Source organism: Aquarana catesbeiana, linkage group LG04 (assembly GCF_042186555.1).
Source record: "Aquarana catesbeiana isolate 2022-GZ linkage group LG04, ASM4218655v1, whole genome shotgun sequence".
In the NCBI taxonomy this organism is placed as follows: Eukaryota; Metazoa; Chordata; class Amphibia; order Anura; family Ranidae; genus Aquarana; species Aquarana catesbeiana.
The window spans coordinates 419,863,115-419,880,780 of NC_133327.1; the positions used below are offsets into that span (position 1 = coordinate 419,863,115).

General features: G+C 40.4%; 1 protein-coding gene across 1 annotated transcript in view; it reads right to left on the minus strand.

Annotated features, from left to right (window-relative positions):
- MAP3K5 (mitogen-activated protein kinase kinase kinase 5) overlaps nucleotides 1-17,666 on the minus strand; it is a 269,034-nt gene that overhangs the window by 183,540 nt on the left and 67,828 nt on the right. Inside the window, exons 3-6 of the mRNA XM_073627344.1 lie at nucleotides 14,419-14,442; nucleotides 6,499-6,692; nucleotides 3,109-3,277; nucleotides 2,849-2,955 (exon numbers count right to left, since the gene is read on the minus strand). Coding sequence (XP_073483445.1) covers nucleotides 2,849-2,955; nucleotides 3,109-3,277; nucleotides 6,499-6,692; nucleotides 14,419-14,442 — 494 coding nt within the window. The remainder of the gene's footprint in view (nucleotides 1-2,848; nucleotides 2,956-3,108; nucleotides 3,278-6,498; nucleotides 6,693-14,418; nucleotides 14,443-17,666) is intronic.

Genomic DNA, 17,666 nt, shown 5'->3' on the forward strand with positions numbered 1-17,666 from the left:
AACAGGATGTAGGTACTATAACTGGTTCACAGTGGAGTAGAATTCTGGAATTGGGTTTGTTTGTCTCACTCTCCCCCTCCCAGAGGATGTCTTATTTGTTCTTGTTATACAGAGCTTACTATACGCCCAAAAGTTTTTTTTCTTTGGCTGTAGATCAGGCGCCAGTTGCCCCAGGTGTGGGGAAATAGAAGGGGATTAAATCCATGTGTTCTGGAGATGCCCAAAGCTTTTCTGGTACTGGAAAGAGGTATCTGGAATCATAGGTCAGGCATTTGGAGGACTCCTAGACTGGGACGTAAGGTTATGTGTACTGGGCTTTGTTGAGAGGGAGGGAAATCCTGGATTCACCCAGGTCACAATTCTTAGATGTTTTATTCTAGGCAAGGAAATTGACAGCACAGAGATGGCAATCAGTCCTACCTCCATCTAGTAGAGAGTTGGAGAGTGGCATGAACGAGACAATATGGAAGGAAAAATCGATTTATGTCAGACAAGGCAGTATAAAATAAATATGAAGAGATTTGGAAACCCTGGTGGGATGTGAAGGGATACCCCCCCCTTAGAGTAAGGTGCAAGATAAGATTGAGTTAGGAACTATATGTATAAAGAAAGAAGGATAAGGAGGGGAGAGGAGATGGCAGGGACAGAGGTATCAATAACAACAAAGGTAGAGAATAAGGATAACAAAGATAGGATGTGACATACTGAAATGAGAGAGAAGTTTGACTGAGAGTGAAAGGTGTTAAGTCGGGAGGTAGGGGTGACTGAGAGTGATCAATAGGATTAAATGGTTGGAGAGGGGAAGCTGGGGGGGTAGGCATGGAGGAAGTGAATGGAGGATGTAAGGGAGGAAGTTGGGCCCACTATAGAACAAATATCCGAGAAGTTCACCATGAACATATTTTATATTTTATTTTGATATCTGTGTATGTAAAATGGTGGGGGGAGGGACAGGGGCAATGGATGTTTGTATGTTAAAGATGACTAATGAAAAATGTTTCAATAAAGATTATAAAGTTAGAAAAGAATCTATGGCAAGACTTGACGATTTCTGTTCACAGATGCTCTCCATTCAATCAAACAGAGCTTGAGCTTGCATAGAAGAATGGGCAAAAATGTCACTCTCTAGATGTGCAAAGCTGGTAGAGACATTCCCCAAAAGACTTACAGCTGTGACTGGAGTGAAAAGTGGCTCTACAAAGTATTGCCTCAAGGGGGCTGAATACAAATGCATGTCACACTTTTCAGATATTTGTAAAAAAAAATGAAAACCATTTATCATTTTTGTTCCACTTCACAATTATGTGCCATTATTGTGTTGGTGTATCATATAAAATCCCAATAAAATATATTTACATTTTTGGTTGTAACATGACAAAATGTGGAAAATTTCAAGGGGTATAAATACTTTTTCAAGGCACTGTATCTACAAGCACCCATCCCACATCCCAGGACAGCCTCCTCTAGTTAGAATATCTCCCACATGCACAGCAGGGGGACAGTTTTGACTGATCAGAAAGTCACATCTGACTTTGGAATCAAAGAAGGCTGCACAGGTCCAAAGACTTCTGGTTGTAGGGGGTCAGCACTGGACTTTATGTCTGCTAATTATGTGTTTTTAAAAGGTCAGCAGCTATAGCACATCTAGCTGCTGGATTTACTTTTTTCAAAAAGTTCCTCTTTAAGGGTAAGTTCACACAAACCTGGTCCACTGTGGTGCATTTGAATGTGCTGCCCAACACAGCATAAAGGACCAAAAACCATGCATGCAGCATTTTTGGCAACGCATTTCAATCAAGGAAGTTTACTAGGAAAGTGCATTGGGGCGCCATTCAGAATAAATAGCATCACTGTAATGTGAGTTTTGACAACTTTTTTATATATATATTATACAGAGTGCAACGGAAGGTACTAAAATATAAAAAAGTTGCCTGGAGAAACAAAACTTTCAGACAGACAGAAGGATTTCACTATTGAAGTATACAACATAGCAATCAAGGGGCTGACTCAGCCCAGGAGGTGCCACCTTTAATTAAAATATCACTTTTGGATAACGATGCAGGCTTATTAACCTGCATCAACAGATGTATGTATACAAGTTCTAAGCCATGAGTTTAATACATCAGCATTTTTAGAGTGTTGAAGTCTGTAGGATTTTATTGTTTACTTATCTGACAAACATTTACCAATGTTACATTCTGGGCATCTATCACACAGGACAACCAAAGCTAATAAATGGTGCTTATAAAATTGCAGTTCAATAAAAAAAAAAATTGTTAAATAAACGTAATTTAGCTTTTCTACTCTTATGTATTCAGATTTATCTCAATAAGTCATGAAAAGGTTTACTGAAGCAAAATCAATCTATTGCCAGTACATATGATGGGTATTATTAAAGCTCATTTTCCTGAATGCACTTATAAGGAGTACTGCTAAAAATTGTTCATTTTAAATAGTTATTACAGAATGAAAGCAGACTATGTAGAACAAAGAACAATAATGCCCCGTACACACGATCGGACATTGATCGGACATTACGACAACAAAATCCTAGGATTTTTTCCGATGGATGTTGGCTCAAACTTGTCTTGCATACACACGGTCACACAAAGTTGTTGGAAAATCCGATCATTCTGAACGCGGTGACGTAAAACACGTACGTCGGGACTATAAACGTGGCAGTAGCCAATAGCTTTCATCTCTTTATTTATTCTGAGCATGCGTGGCACTTTGTGCGTCGGATTTGTGTACACACGGAAATTCCGACAACGGAAAATCCGACCGTGTGTACAGGGCATTATACTGATTGAATATTATGTTTAGAAAGTTACTGGAAAATGATCCTCACCTGTTCAGAGCAAATGCATAATGAAATTTCACATGAAGAAGGGCGGACAAATCTGAGGTTGGCAGTCTCTCTAGGGTTTCCACCAGCTTCACGATTGAATCGTAATCCTTTGCAGATGAATGGTGCGTTTCATGAAAAAGAAACAAGTGTAATTACAATAATGGCAGACTGTTAAAGCTTAAAGAAGGGTAGTTTAAATGGACATGTCATATGACATAAACACACACACAGCATGTTCATTCATTTACAGTTAAGTGTACCTGGATGTCTCTGTATGACAGGAGCAAATTCACAATTATGTCAGGCGATAAAACTTCAATGTTATCTATACGCTGTCTTATCCTTGTCAGTTCATCAGCCAGCTCTTTTCCAGAGTAATGATTGCGGGCACGTCTGATGTCATTGAGAATTGCTTCACGGAAATACTGACTGCAGTTATGTAAAACAACCAAGTATTAGTTTCAGAAACACAACAACTGGACATTACATAATGGGAAAATACCAAAGGCAATGGTATAGAAAAGACTAAGATATCACACAAACAAATTTTACTTATAGTGGAACTCTGCACTTTTAATAAACAATAAAATGTGTGCCCCCCTCCCCCTATCCTCACTTATGCAGAACACAATGTTTGTTTTGTAGGCAATGAACAGATTACTACTTGTCATAAGCTGGGTATACGTGTATCGAAAATTCAACTGGTTCAGCAGGAACAAGCTCAAGTTTACTCTGTTTGTAGCCCTCTCTGTTCAACAGAAGCCGGGGGAGGGGGTATTCCCCATTGTGAGAATATAATAGCACTGCGGGGGAGATCCCTGCATCCACATGACTTGTGTAGATGCAGGGGATCTGTGGGGTTTTTTTTTGGTTAAACCCGTTGGTTGAATGACAAAAAACTCCTAAAGTATACCCAGTTTTACTCAATGGTCCCATGACAGCCAGCGATCCATTCTTCATCTCTCCAGCAGCCACAAGCATTGTTTGTGAAAATGTTGGCAAAAGGGATGATGACACCACTGGTCATAGACTAGCAAGAAGAGGGGTTATGTAGAACCAATTCTCACTGCCAGAACCAGCAGGAAGGAAGACGGCAGGACCGTTGCATAAGGTAAGTTTTACTCAGTGCTGGACAAAATGACTACCCTTGACAAAATGGGCATTACTTTCTGCATCAGCTGGAGGGGTAATTCTAAAGTTCGGCTTTTAGCTTCTATTATACAGGAATTAGCAGTGGAATGTCAGTCAGTTTAATTACTTTTTATTGAGTAGGACATTAGAGTGTTTTTGGATAAAAAATATATATATTTGAATGTGAAAAGTGATAGTGATTCACAGAACATTATGATGAACATATATTTATATTGTGACAGTGCAATCATCTGGGTTGGTGTATATCACACAGGATTCCCAACTAGGCAGGTTGAGGGGCTCCAGAGTGCTAGTTTAATTTGAAGAAGACTGTGTTTTCTGTTTCCTCTGTAGTTAGTAAAATCCAGTTGGGGACCTGGAGCCTGGAAATTTCATAGTGATCTGGATGGGAGTAAATCTCTAGGAGTTCGGGAATAGCACAGACACTGATTGTTCAGGCGTGAGTCAGGACCAGGGTTCTGGGCTGCATCCTTCCAAGGAGTCCAGGTGTGCAAGGGAGCAGCAACAAGAGTGCATGTCTACATGGTTCAGTCTGACAGGGCAGGCAAAGGGCCCAAGCCTGTGGGCTGGAACAGCAAGGAAGCTGTAAAAGAGAGTGCCAGCAGAGGTACAGAGTGTGTACGGAACAGGGACACTGTTACATGGTCAAGAGGACCGAGGCCCAAAGCCTGGGAAGCAGTGCTGACCAGAGAGCCAGGTGGCTCTGCATTTTTCTTTAATATAATTGCTGTGTAAAGTTGAAACCCCTGCATGGGTATCCTGAAAGGATTGTTTATTTTTGTTTAATAGAAGTGGGCCAACAAGACCTTAAATGGTAGAACTGCCATGGACTTTGCTCACTGGTAAGCTCTACACAAAACTTAAAAAGCCCCAAATATTACAATATATATATATATATATATATATATATTGTGATCTGGGGTAGCTCTGGAATGACCGCTAGCCAGTTTGGTAAAAGCAAAACAGTTAATTTATTTGAATCACAGATAAACAAAAAGACAGCTTACTTCAGCCAAAATCAATAAACAGTCCAAATCCTGGTCTCACAAAAGGAAACAGCAGGCTCACCACTGTGACCCAGTGTAGACTCCTAAGCGGTAAATATGTGTTTGTTGGAGGGTCCACTTCCTGAAGCCCAAGACTTGATAGCAAGTCTGAGAACTACAACATAAGCAGTTGCACATTCCTAGTTCTCCACTGCAAGGTTAATTAACATTCTCTCAGCAATGGACATTTTACATTTAGACTTATAAAGCCATATTTAGGTCTTAAATGAGTTAAAGATTCACTACTAAAAGGTTTTTAATGAAAAGCGTAGGTGACACCACAAAGCTGTTTTAAGCATTGTTCAAAGATAAAGGAATTCCCCTACATTTTGCATATTCAGTAGGTTACTTTCAATATGACTATTAGTACAAGTTTAAATCTCCAATTCCATTGCAATAGAGTTAGGGTCAAATAAATTGATCTGCCCTGGATACTGCAGAACATAACAAAAATAATCATCCTATTTACTGACAGTCTCCTGAAATTGGAACGCCAAAACCAAGCACTGTTTCCTACATTTTGAAGATGGGAAAATTCTGAGAAAAATATTGGATCATGTTATTTAAACAGAAGCAGGAAGCTGCACTATAATTCAAGCATCATATCTATTTGTTTAATTATTTATATGGTATACAAATGTTCTACAGTGTTTTAAAGATGACCAAGAGCAAAATCCAAGATTATAATGTTTATTACTACAGCAAAGCAGTTAAATTTGGTTCAAATGGTTATTCTCAAAGTTGGAAAGCAAACATGTCTCCAGTAATAAAAAAAATCACTGTATTCAATCCAATTCTGAATTTTTATTTGAAAGTGGAATATCCTATTCATACATAACTATGCGGCAATATCTAATAAGGCTGTTGTTTAAAAGCTATTTATTACAAAGTGTATATAAAAAATGATAAACAAGAGCACACTAAAAATGAATTCAAGCCTGGAAAAATCTAGAAAAATGTCTAGCTGGGAAGAAATATTTGTGTATTCAAAGAAACATTTTCCAGCTGGGTAGAGAAACTCACACAGCTCACATTCTCTGACAATGCACTTGTAAAAGGAAAGAGAAGTGCATAGCCAATACATGGAGATTGGAGACGGAGATGTGCTGGGTCTATTGAATATTTATATATAACATTCCTTTCTTGCAAGAAGTCCTCGAGTGACCAATAAACATTTAAAAAATATTCACATTCAATCGTGCAGCCATTATAAATTCTGCCTTCACATAACCTTCCTACATCTATGTAAACCGGAAGGCCATTATCTGGGAGATTCAACCAGCAGAACTCAAACCTCCTTGCAGAGTTTTCTGAGGGACTGGACATTCCTTGACTCTGCATTGCAGGATAGCCCACACCAACGACTGTTGACACAGGGGGGTTCTTGCTAACCAATGACATATTATGAAAATAATGTATATCAATTTGAGCAAAAATGTAAAAAACACTTACCATGAGCTGGCCTGTGCTATTTTTAGGATCTGAATAAAACGATCCACAAGAGGCAGACAGATGGGACCAAGAAGTAGTTCTAAGTTTGGTTGCATTAATTCTGTCAGTCCTTTCATGAGGCTACCCTCACAGCAGAATACCTTGTTATGTGGTGTGATCATGTAAGGAACAAAGGTGTAGTTAGCAGTGCACATCTGTAAAGAAACCCAAAGGTGTGTAAGTTTTTGTTTTTTTCCTTTATGCAAAAATATGGCATATGCTTGATAAAACTACTATACAGGAATCCAGGGCAAAACGTGGAGCAAAAATCTGCTGTTGCCTTTAAGCCATGGCAGTCTACATTTGTGGGTATTACCAAAGATAGCAAACAGCAATGGGAAAACATGAACTGACATCAGTATAGGGCACAGTAGGGTAATAATACACTGTGGGTAAAGGTTCTAATAAATGCTGGTAGTGTATTAAGAACAACTATATCTGAGCAGCTTTGCTTTAATTCAGGCATACAACAATGAAAATAACCGTAAATGTAATAACATTTAGTACAGATTGATAGACTTTCACAGTACACTTTCTAGCACCTTCTCGCGATTTGTATTTTGCTCTTTCCGTCTGTCAGCATGTTTACTACCTGAGCATGTGCACTACAGCGTAGCCTGATTGGCTTTTTGGGCTGGCCCTTCCATCCTCAGTCTGAAGGATTACATGACATTGATATGAAGAAAAAGCCAAGTACTTAAGCAAGTTGCATTTAAAAATAAAATTTTAAATAAAATCCTTTTTAAACTTAAAGCACTCCAAGCACAACAAAAAATTAACCCTTGCAGCGAGGCCTCCCGCACTGCAAGGGTTAAATACTTAGTAAGTGTAGAGGATTGCAGAAGAGGCTTTATTGCTTACCTTTTGACTTATACCAGCATGCTCCCTTAATTCATGCGACTGGTCCCCTGCTGCCCCCACCATGTACATGACAGGGTTAATAGCCCTACACTGTACATGATGAAGGGCAGAAGAGGAGATCACTGAAGCTTTGGAGTGGAGAGTCAGGTAAGAGATAGACCCTCTTCTGCAATCTCCTTATCTGAATGAGCGTCATTTAACCCTTCCATTGTGAAGGGTGGGGGGGAGGCTGATTTTTTTTTTTTTTGTAGCCAGAGTTGGGCTTTCACTCCAGGCAGATACAAAATGCACACATTAATGCATATATGACATATGACAAGCATTGAAAGTACCTCAATTTCATCTGGTATTAGGTTTGGCTGGTCGGACAGCACTCTAGGAGCGGGAGAAGCAGCACAAGGAGCCAATCAGTTATGCTGCAGTGCATGTCTACTAAATGGAACATGCCAGTAGGAAGAGTATGGGACAGAGAGAAGAGCTCATTTGTGTACTGCCTCTTCATTCACTGCCCAGTCACAGGGTAGGGGAGAGACAAGACCTGTAAGATTTACTTAACTGTAATAGGGAAAACACAAATTGCCTGTCCTGTCAGACAGGAATGTACTTTGTGCAGAGCTGTGTAAATATCAGAACTGGATGGACAGAAATATGAATCTTTTGGCAGATAAAACAGCTCCCGTATACAGTATATATTTCATCTTTGTTTGGAAATTGTGAGACTAGTGTTCAGTTTTAGTTTTTTTGTATAAGTACATAACCACATGAAAATTAAATTTCCTCTACATCTGCTTAGAGTTCAGCTTTAACGAAACATCAAAACATGTATAAGGAGTTCATTATTTATCCTTATCCTTACAGCGCCAGATTCAAAAATTCATACTACCTGTTTTAGTAGCTTTACTGACACGGTCACTTCACGTATGTCTTACTAGCCGCACTTTTAGAAAACGGCACTAATACAGCACCAAATTGGACAATATTTTCCTGCCGCTGCTACCACCTCCTTACTTGACACCGGTTGTTAGAAATGCTGTCAGCTTCACAAGTGGTAGGCAGCCCCCTAGCATCCAGTGACTTTAATAGTGGGCAGAACCTATTAGGGAAGCTGCGACACTAGTTCCCATTCAGGTTCACCGTCTCTTTGTGATTGACAGCTGGCAGTGGGCGGAGTTTAGCAGCCTGCAATTGGCTATGGATCCAAGCAACTGCCTGTTGTCAATCCCAAGGGAAGCAGAGCTGTTGGGAAACTAGGCTAGCATCTCTGAATCATGCTCTATCCACCCAGCTTTAAAACACCCCTGCTGCTGCATTGTCAGAGTGACAGCCGCAGCAACGAGTGGAAGTTCAGCTGCACTAAGGACAGTGTTTGCGATGACACTCCAGTTCATCCACCCCATAAATTCATGCACCTGTTTACAACTGATACATGAATCTGTTGTCTTCACCGTCATTCCTGCAGAGGCCTGACAGATTTCTAAAGAATTCCCCTAAATGTGTATACAGTAAATATTTTTTCAAATAAAGTATATGATTATTAAGGGAAGCACATAAATGGTAATTTTCCATGTTACTTTAAATTGAAAACATTTATTAAGAATTCATGTCATTATGCAAATGTATTTTTCAACATTTTCCACGTATCTAGTCACCTAATTTACTGCAGATTATTTTAAAATGTTTAATACTTAGGCCTTATGTTGTAAAGTGATGCGTAAACTGCTGGCACTATATAAATACTGTATAATAATAATAATTCACACGGGTATAAGGAAGGACTGTCTTCAGTCGCCTGGAATGCACAGATGTTCCATGCAGGGGCGTGCAGGCAGCCCATTGAAATCAATGACAGACGACTGCCTGACCTCTACGTGCATCCCGGAGTGTACATTCATGCGAGTCTGATGCAAGGATCAGAAAACAGTCTGTCAGCGTCCTGATACGTACATCGGATACGTGTTGCTGTGCACTCCGTGGTGTGTAGGGGTCCATGCAGATCTGTTCAGTAGGCTACCTGTCACTGATTTCAACAAGCTGCCTGCACACCCTTGCACGGAATACGTGTGTGTGTTAAACCTAAAAAAGGAAAGCTAGAAAGTGAGTAGTTAAAAACATAAAGCCTCATATACAAGATCAGATTTTCGGATGACCGTTCGTCCATTTTTTTGTTGCATGCTAGTCTCATGTCGAAAATGAAGAGGTTACTCACCATACGAAAATTCTCGTATGACAGAATACAACTTCGGAAGTGATGTCATGTGTTGAATTGTTTTGTATGTATTCTTTTGTTTCTGAGCATGCGTAGTCTTGCTCTTATGATTTGTACTAATTATACAAAAATCGGACCTTGAGTTAACGTACGATTAAAATTTTATAGTCTGCACATCCAGCTTTTGTCGTACGAAAACTCGGATTTGGCTGTCAAAAGCATCATACTAAGGTTCCGAAAATTGGCAGAACGTTCGTCGGATGAAGTTTTACTTCCAATTTTCGTATCGCATGTACGGGGCTTAAGTCATTATAAAGGAACACAAACCCTGATATTTATCACTAGGGGCAGACCTACATCTTGATATAAATGATGAAACACACAGCACATACTGACACAGGAGTAAGCAGACCAGGCTATGAAGCAACAATACACATGTAACCACAGGAATGAAAAACAAGATACAGGAAAGACAAATGAGCTACTAAGAATATCAGTAAGTTTCCTGCATAGTCATAGTGGTTATTACGAAGAATAAACCAAGAGGCAGAAAATAACATAACATGTAAACAAATAGCAATGCAATTCTCAAATAAATAGCTTATTCAACCATTTAGTACATCAGCAATGAGACAGCACATATTTTAATATGACACCATCAACAAAATAAGGGAGATTCAATGTACAGTAACATAAACAAGGTTGCTCTCTCATGTAGTTGCTTTTCTGTCATAAAAAAAGCATGTTTACTGCTTTACTAAGTCATTCAAACTTTATAGAGTGCTTTATGTCTCCAACCACATTTACAATAACGTGGTTCCCCCGAAAACAGTATCCTTTGAGGGCTGGTTTAAAAAAGGACACAATATTACCAACTAATTGTTTGCTTAATGTGGGAGTAAACTCCCATGTATGACTTTTACCTAAAGATAAGCCTATAATAAGGCTTACCTATAGGTATGGTAAATATCTCCTAAACGCTGCACGTTTAGGAGAGGTTTACCTTAGATGCAGCTGGTGACATCACTGGCGCATGCGCTCTGAAGGAACGGCATGCCCGTGCCGTTCCTCCAGAGTCGTGCCATAAACAACAACTCCTGCGCGCATGCCATTCAGATAGCCAAAGCCCATAAACCTGGAAAGAAGACTAGGTGAAGATGGAAGCATCTTCAACAGTGAAAGCGCGCAGCTGGAATGCTTTGTTTTCTGGTAATTCTACCATAATATGCTAGTATGCAATGCATATTAGCACATTATGATCTAAAGTGCACTGTACTACAGCTTTAAAGTACAACTAAAGGCAAAACTTTTGTTTTCATTTTGGTTAGAGGGGAGATGGATTAGAACACTTGTCAGTTTGTATTGCTGTTTGTGCCCTGATTAAGGAGATTCCCCCTCTCTATTTGTCCTGATTATCATTAGCATTACCATTGAAAGTGAAAGTAAAAGAAAATCCCAAATTTTGGGTTGTCCCCAGAAAAGTAATAGAAGGGAAATCTTCATATGGGGACACTATATCTGGTGACCTTGGAGTCTCCAAGGAATTCCCTTAATTTGCAGGGATTTCCTCTCACCTCCTGTTTGGCCATGGGACAGAAAGTGAAGGTAAATCTCCCCAATGGGACAAAGATGGCAAAAATACATCTGATAGGGGTTATAACCTCTTATATTCCTTGCTCTATCCAAAATGAAACAAAATTGCCTATAGTTCTACTTTAATATGAAGGGAAAATATGAAGGTAAAAAAAGGACCACTAACAAGGAGGCACAAAACTGGAATGCCCGGGTATGCAATGTGTGGGCATCTGGTGGTTGGCTGCCCACCTACCTTTTGAGGTAGGTGGCCTGTCACATGCCTTGCATACCTGGAACTGGAAGTAAAATGGTTTTTTACTAAGCTTGACATTGACTGGGGGATTGTAATTGTTTTTCTACTGCATAAGATGGCTTTGTTCCCTTCTCAAAGATAACTATTTTGCATGTATGATTAAAAAAGATATTAAAAAAAAATTAAAAAATTAAAAAGCAACACAGGGACATAGTGGTTAGCACCTCTGCCTTTCAGTTTTGGAGTTTTCAGATAGAATATGGTCAGGACACCATGGAGTTTGCATGTTCTCCCTGTGACTGTGTGGGTTCCCTTCATCCATGCCAAAGACAAGTTGGTAGGTTAAAGGGCTGTCTATATTGAATAAACTCAGGTAGCGGAACGCGTCAAAATCAGGCTGTAGGTGACATCATCAAGAGAGGCTCTCTTTTTGCTTTTTTTACTTTAACTAGTTGTTACACTGGAATCCACGGTCAATGGCCAGGACCCTGGTGGTGACTCATTCCTCCAGCATTCCACTACATATATTGCTCCATATGTTTGAGCCACTCCACACATCCTGTCCACTTTGTGGAACCACAGAGCGCGGCATCTAGCTGCACTGATGCCAGTGACCTGAGTGAGTTAATGTTTTGATTATGTTGCCAATATTACATGGGTGTTTTATTTGCTACATTCTTTTCATTTATGTATGGTGTAAAAGCTACCTGAAGTGTGTTTATTTTGGTTGTCGGAGTCCTTTGGATGATGCAGGCCCCATGCACACGGAGCTTATAAGAACGCCACTTTCACATTTGTTAAGCTTTTTTTTTTTTTGTTTCCTGTAAAAGCACCTCTATGTTAGCCTATGTGGTCATACATACATAGGTGTTTACAGACATATTTAAAGAGGAGCATTTACAGGCAAAAAAAACCCACCAAATGTATGTTCTGAGAGGAGCTTTTGAGCAAAAAAAAAACATGCGTACACGCGTCAAAACGTGCATACACACACAAGTGTGCACTTATATGTATTCCAATTGCCAGAATAAATAAATATTCTGGCAAGTAGAATGCATTTACGCTCAAATGCCATATGCGCATAAACGTGCGTAAATGCATGCATAAACATGCGTACATATTATAACATTAGAGGTGTTTTTTTCTGTCACATTCTGGCAGGAAAAATTATGTTTGTTTTCATAAGCCTATGTGCTTTAAACCTAAGGCTTTTTCAGGTCAGCTGTAAGACTGGGGCGGTTTGCAGGCGATATTGCGCTAAAAATAGCGCCTGCAAACCAACCCGAAACAGCCGCTGCTGTGTCTCCAGTGTGAAAGCCCGGGGGCTAATAATAGCGGCGCTTTACCGCCGACGCACCTCACGCCCCAGTGTGAAAGGGGCCTTAGACCTATATTCTTTACTCTCCTGTGTTGGACTTGGTTGTTTCCTATCTAAATGGGCCCTAGTATATGTATGTATGCATGCATATGAGGTTGGGACTTTAGATTGTAAGCTTCTTGAGGACAGGGACTGTTGTGAATGTACAATATGTAAGGCACTACATACAGTATATTGTCAGCACTACGTAAATGCTAAAAATTGTAGCGTTTTGAAACCTTGAACATATAGAAAAATTAAATGGTAAATCAATGTCACAAAAGTAAAAAAGTAACATATATAAAAACGCAATCTCTGTCAGTCTGTCATTAATTGGTTCCTTTCGTAACACGAGACTTGTGCGGGATCTCGGGAGAACTCGATCGCTCTAATTATATTACACTAGAATAATAGAGACCGTTCCATTCCAACTTTGATGCTTGTAAATAAAGTTTGTTCATTATTTAGGCTACTTTCACACTGGGGTGGGGGGGGGGGGGTTAGTGGTAGAGCCCCCACTAGCGGACGAATAAAGGGTTAAAAGCGCCCGCAAAGCACCACTGCCGAAGTGCATTGCAGGCGCTTTGGCAGTGGTGTCCATTGATTTCAATGGCAGTGGCGGTGGAGGCGCGGTGTACACACCGCTCTCGCAACGCCCGAAAGATGCTGTTTGCAGGACTTTTTCTAACATCCTGCAAACGCACCGCCCCAGTGTGAAAGCACTTGGGCTCTCACACTGGGGCTGCAGGGGAGGCGTTTTTCAGATGCTATTTTTAGCCCAAAAGCGCCTGAAAAACGCCCCGGTGTGAAAGTGGCCGTAGCGATGGAGAAATACTTAATCAAGTCTGGAACTCTGAAAGAGAAACTGTTAAATGAAAAGCAAGGAAGCAAGCAAAAGTACAAAGAAGATTACAATCGCTTCAATCTGATTTGCTCTCGAAAGCAGGCACATCCTTAAAGCGGGGTTCCACCCAAATTTTGAACAATATCTCTATGTATTCTCTTCCTTGCCTAGATGCTGACATGCCGTTTAAAAAAATTTAAATCGCCGTAATTACCTTTTATTTTTCTATTCTTCTTTGCACTTCCTGGTTCTCCTCCCGTGGGAGTAGGCGTGTTTCTAGCCTCTCCCAGACTCCTGGGAGCTAGTCTCAGGCTTCCCAGGATGGCACTGAGCATGTGCGGGAACGAGCGGTGAATGCTGGGAGCACAGCATTCACCACATCCAGGAAATAAATGCTTGTGGGCTTCAAATGCCCACAATGAAGATGGAAACCGCCTGCAGTGAATAATATAAGTTATTCTTTCCGACGAAATCTGACACAGGCGGACATATTACACACAATATGTGAGTATGTAATGCTGAGAAGAAAAGTTTGTGAATTAACTCAAAAAAAAAAAACGATAGATAGGTGGACCCCCGCTTTAACATTAAATTTAAAATTAAATATATATGTAAAAATGATTAAGTTCTTCACCACAAAAATTGTTAAATCTTTTCAGGTGTGCCGTGAAAATTTTTAGACCTTTTTTTGTGCGCTGCAAGACATAAAAGTTTGAGAAACACTGGTATATTGGTTAGACAATTTGCTGTAGTCTTAACATGGAAACAAAAGAAAACATACTCACATTATTCTTTTGACATACGATTTCCTAAAAGAAAAAAAAATATTAGAATAGAGTTACATAGTTGAAAAAAGACACAAGTCCATTCTAGTTCAACCAATAAAAAGGGTAAAAACAAAAAAAAAATAAAAAAAATGTACAATCCTATATACAGTCAGGTCCATAAATATTGGGACATCGACACAATTCTAATCTTTTTTGTCTCTATACACCACCACAATAGATTTGAAATGAAACGAACAAGATGTGCTTTAACTTCAGACTTTCAGCTTTAATTTGAGGGTATTTACATCCAAATCAGGTGAATGGTGTAGGAATTACAATGGTTTGTATATGTGCCTCCCACTTTTTAAGGGACCAAAAGTAATGGGACAATTGGCTGCTCAGCTGTTCCATGGCCAGGTGTGTGTTATTCCCTCATTATCCCATTTACAAGGAGCAGATAAAAGGTCCAGAGTTCATTTCAAGTGTGCTATTTGCATTTGGAATCTGTTGCTGTCAACTCTCAATATGAGATCAAAAGAGCTGTCATTATCAGTGAAGCAAGCTATCATTAGGCTGAAAAAACAAAACAAACCCATCAGAGAGATAGCAAAAACATTAGGTGTGGCCAAATCAACTGTTTTGAACATCCCTTAAAAGAAAGAACACAACGGTGAGCTCAGCAACACCAAAAGACCTGGAAGACCACAGAAAACAACTGTGGTGGATGACCGAAGAATTATTTCCCTGGTGAAGAAAACACCCTTCACAACAGTTGGCCAGATCAAGAACACTCTCCAGGAGGTAGGTGTATGTGTGTCAAAGTCAACAATCAACAGAAGACTTCACCAGAGTGAATACAGAGGGTACACCACAAGATGTAAACCATTGGTGAGTCTCAAAAACAGGAAGGCCAGATTAGAGTTTACCAAACAACATCTAAAAAAGCCTTCCTATGGACAGATGAGATCAAGATCAACTTGTACCAGATTGATGGGAGGAGAAGAGTATGGAGAAGGAATGGAACTGCTCATGATCCAAAGCATACCACCTCATCAGTGAAGCATGGTGGTGGTAGTGTCATGGCGTGGGCATGTATGGCTGCCAATGGAACTGATTCTCTTGTATTTATTTATGATGTGACTGCTGACGAAAGCAGCAGGATGAATTCTGAAGTATTTTGGGCAATAGTATCTGCTCATATTCAGCGAAATGCTTCAGAACTCATTGGACAGCACTTCACAGTGCAGATGGACAGTGACCCGAAGCATACTGCAAAAGCAACCAAAGACTTTTTTAAGGGAAAGAAGTGGAATGTTATGCAATGGCCAAGTCAATCACCTGACCTGAATCCGATTGAGCATGCATTTCACTTGCTGAAGACAAAACTGAAGGCAAAATGCCCCAAGAACAAGCAGGAACTAAAGACATTTGCAGTAGAGGCCTGGCAGAGCATCACCAGGGATGAAACCCAGCGTCTGGTGATGTCTATGCGTTCCAGACTTCAGGCTGTAATTGACTGGAAAGGATATGCAACCAAGTATTAAAAAGTGAAAGTTTGATGGATGAGTGTTAATCTGTCCCATTACATTTGGTCCCTTAAAAAGTGGGAGGCACATATACAAACTGTTGTAATTCCTACACCGTTCACCTGATTTGGATGTAAATACACTCAAATTAAAGCTGAAAGTCTGCAGTTAAAACACATCTTGTTCATTTCATTACAAATCCATTGTGGTGGTGTATAGAGCCAAAAAGATTAGAATTGTGTTGATGTCCCAATATTTATGGACCTGACTGTACACAATGCTATACCCACAGTTGATCCAGAGGAAGGCAAAAAAAAAAAAAAAAACAGCAAAGCATGATCCAATTTGCTCTAGCAGGGAAAAAAAACTTCCTGATCCCCAAGAGACAATCAGATGTTCCCTGGATCAAATTTACCTATAAATATTAGTAATTATATATTATAATATGTACATTTAGGAAAGAATCCAGGTTTTTTTTTAAAGCAATCTACTGAGCTGGACAGAACCAGCTCTTGAGAGAGTCTATTCCACATTTTCATAGCTTTTACTGTGACAAAGCCTTTCTGTATTTGGAGATGAAATCTCCATTTTTCTTTGCAGAAGTTTAAAATGGCAAACTGACCATTCCATGAGCATCCTTAGACAACTCACTCTTTGTATGGAGCATGGGAGCATGGTTTGTAACATTTAAGTAAGGGGTACTCGGGATGGACTGTGACAGGTACTCGGGTACTCAGATGAAATATGACAGGTACTCAGATGAACTGTGACAGGTATTTGGGTACTCAGATGGACTGTGACAGGTACTCGGGTACTCTGATGGACTGTGACAGGTACTCGGGTACTCAGATGAAATGTGACAGGTACTCGGGTACTCAGATGGACTGTGACGGGTACTCAGATGGACTGTGACAGGTACTCAGATGAACTGTGACAGGTACTCAGGTACTCAGATGAACTGCGACAGGTATTTGGGTACTCAGATGGACTGCGACAGGTACTCGGGTACTCAGATGGACTGTGACAGGTACTCAGGTACTCTGGTACTCATATGGACTGTGACAGGTACTCAGGTACTCAGATGGACTGTGACAGGTACTCGGGTACTCAGATGAACTGTGACAGGTACTCGGGTACTCATATTGACTGTGACAGGTACTCGGGTACTCAGATGAACTGTGACAGGTACTCGGGTACTCATATTGACTGTGACAGGTACTCGGGTACTCAGATGAACTGTGACAGGTACTCAGATGAACTGTGACAGGTACTCAGGTACTCAGATGAACTGCGACAGGTACTCGGGTACTCAGATGGACTGTGACAGGTACTCAGGTTCTCTGGTACTCATATGGACTGTGACAGGTACTTGGGTACTCAGATTTATTGTGACAGGTACTCGGGTACTCAGGTGAACTGTGACAGGTACTCAGGTACTCAGATGGACTGTGACAGGTACTCGGGTACTCAGATGGACTGTGACAGGTACTCAGGTACTCGGGTACTCAGATGGACTGTGACAGGTACTCGGGTACTCAGATGAACTGTGACAGGTACTCAGATACTCATAAGGACTGTGACAGGTACTCAGGTACTCAGATGGACTGTGACAGGTACTCAGATGGACTGTGACAAGGACTCGGGTACTCAGATGAACTGTGACAGGTACCCAGGTACTCATAAGGACTGTGACAGGTACTTGGGTACTCAGATGGACTGTGGCAGGTACTCAGGTACTCA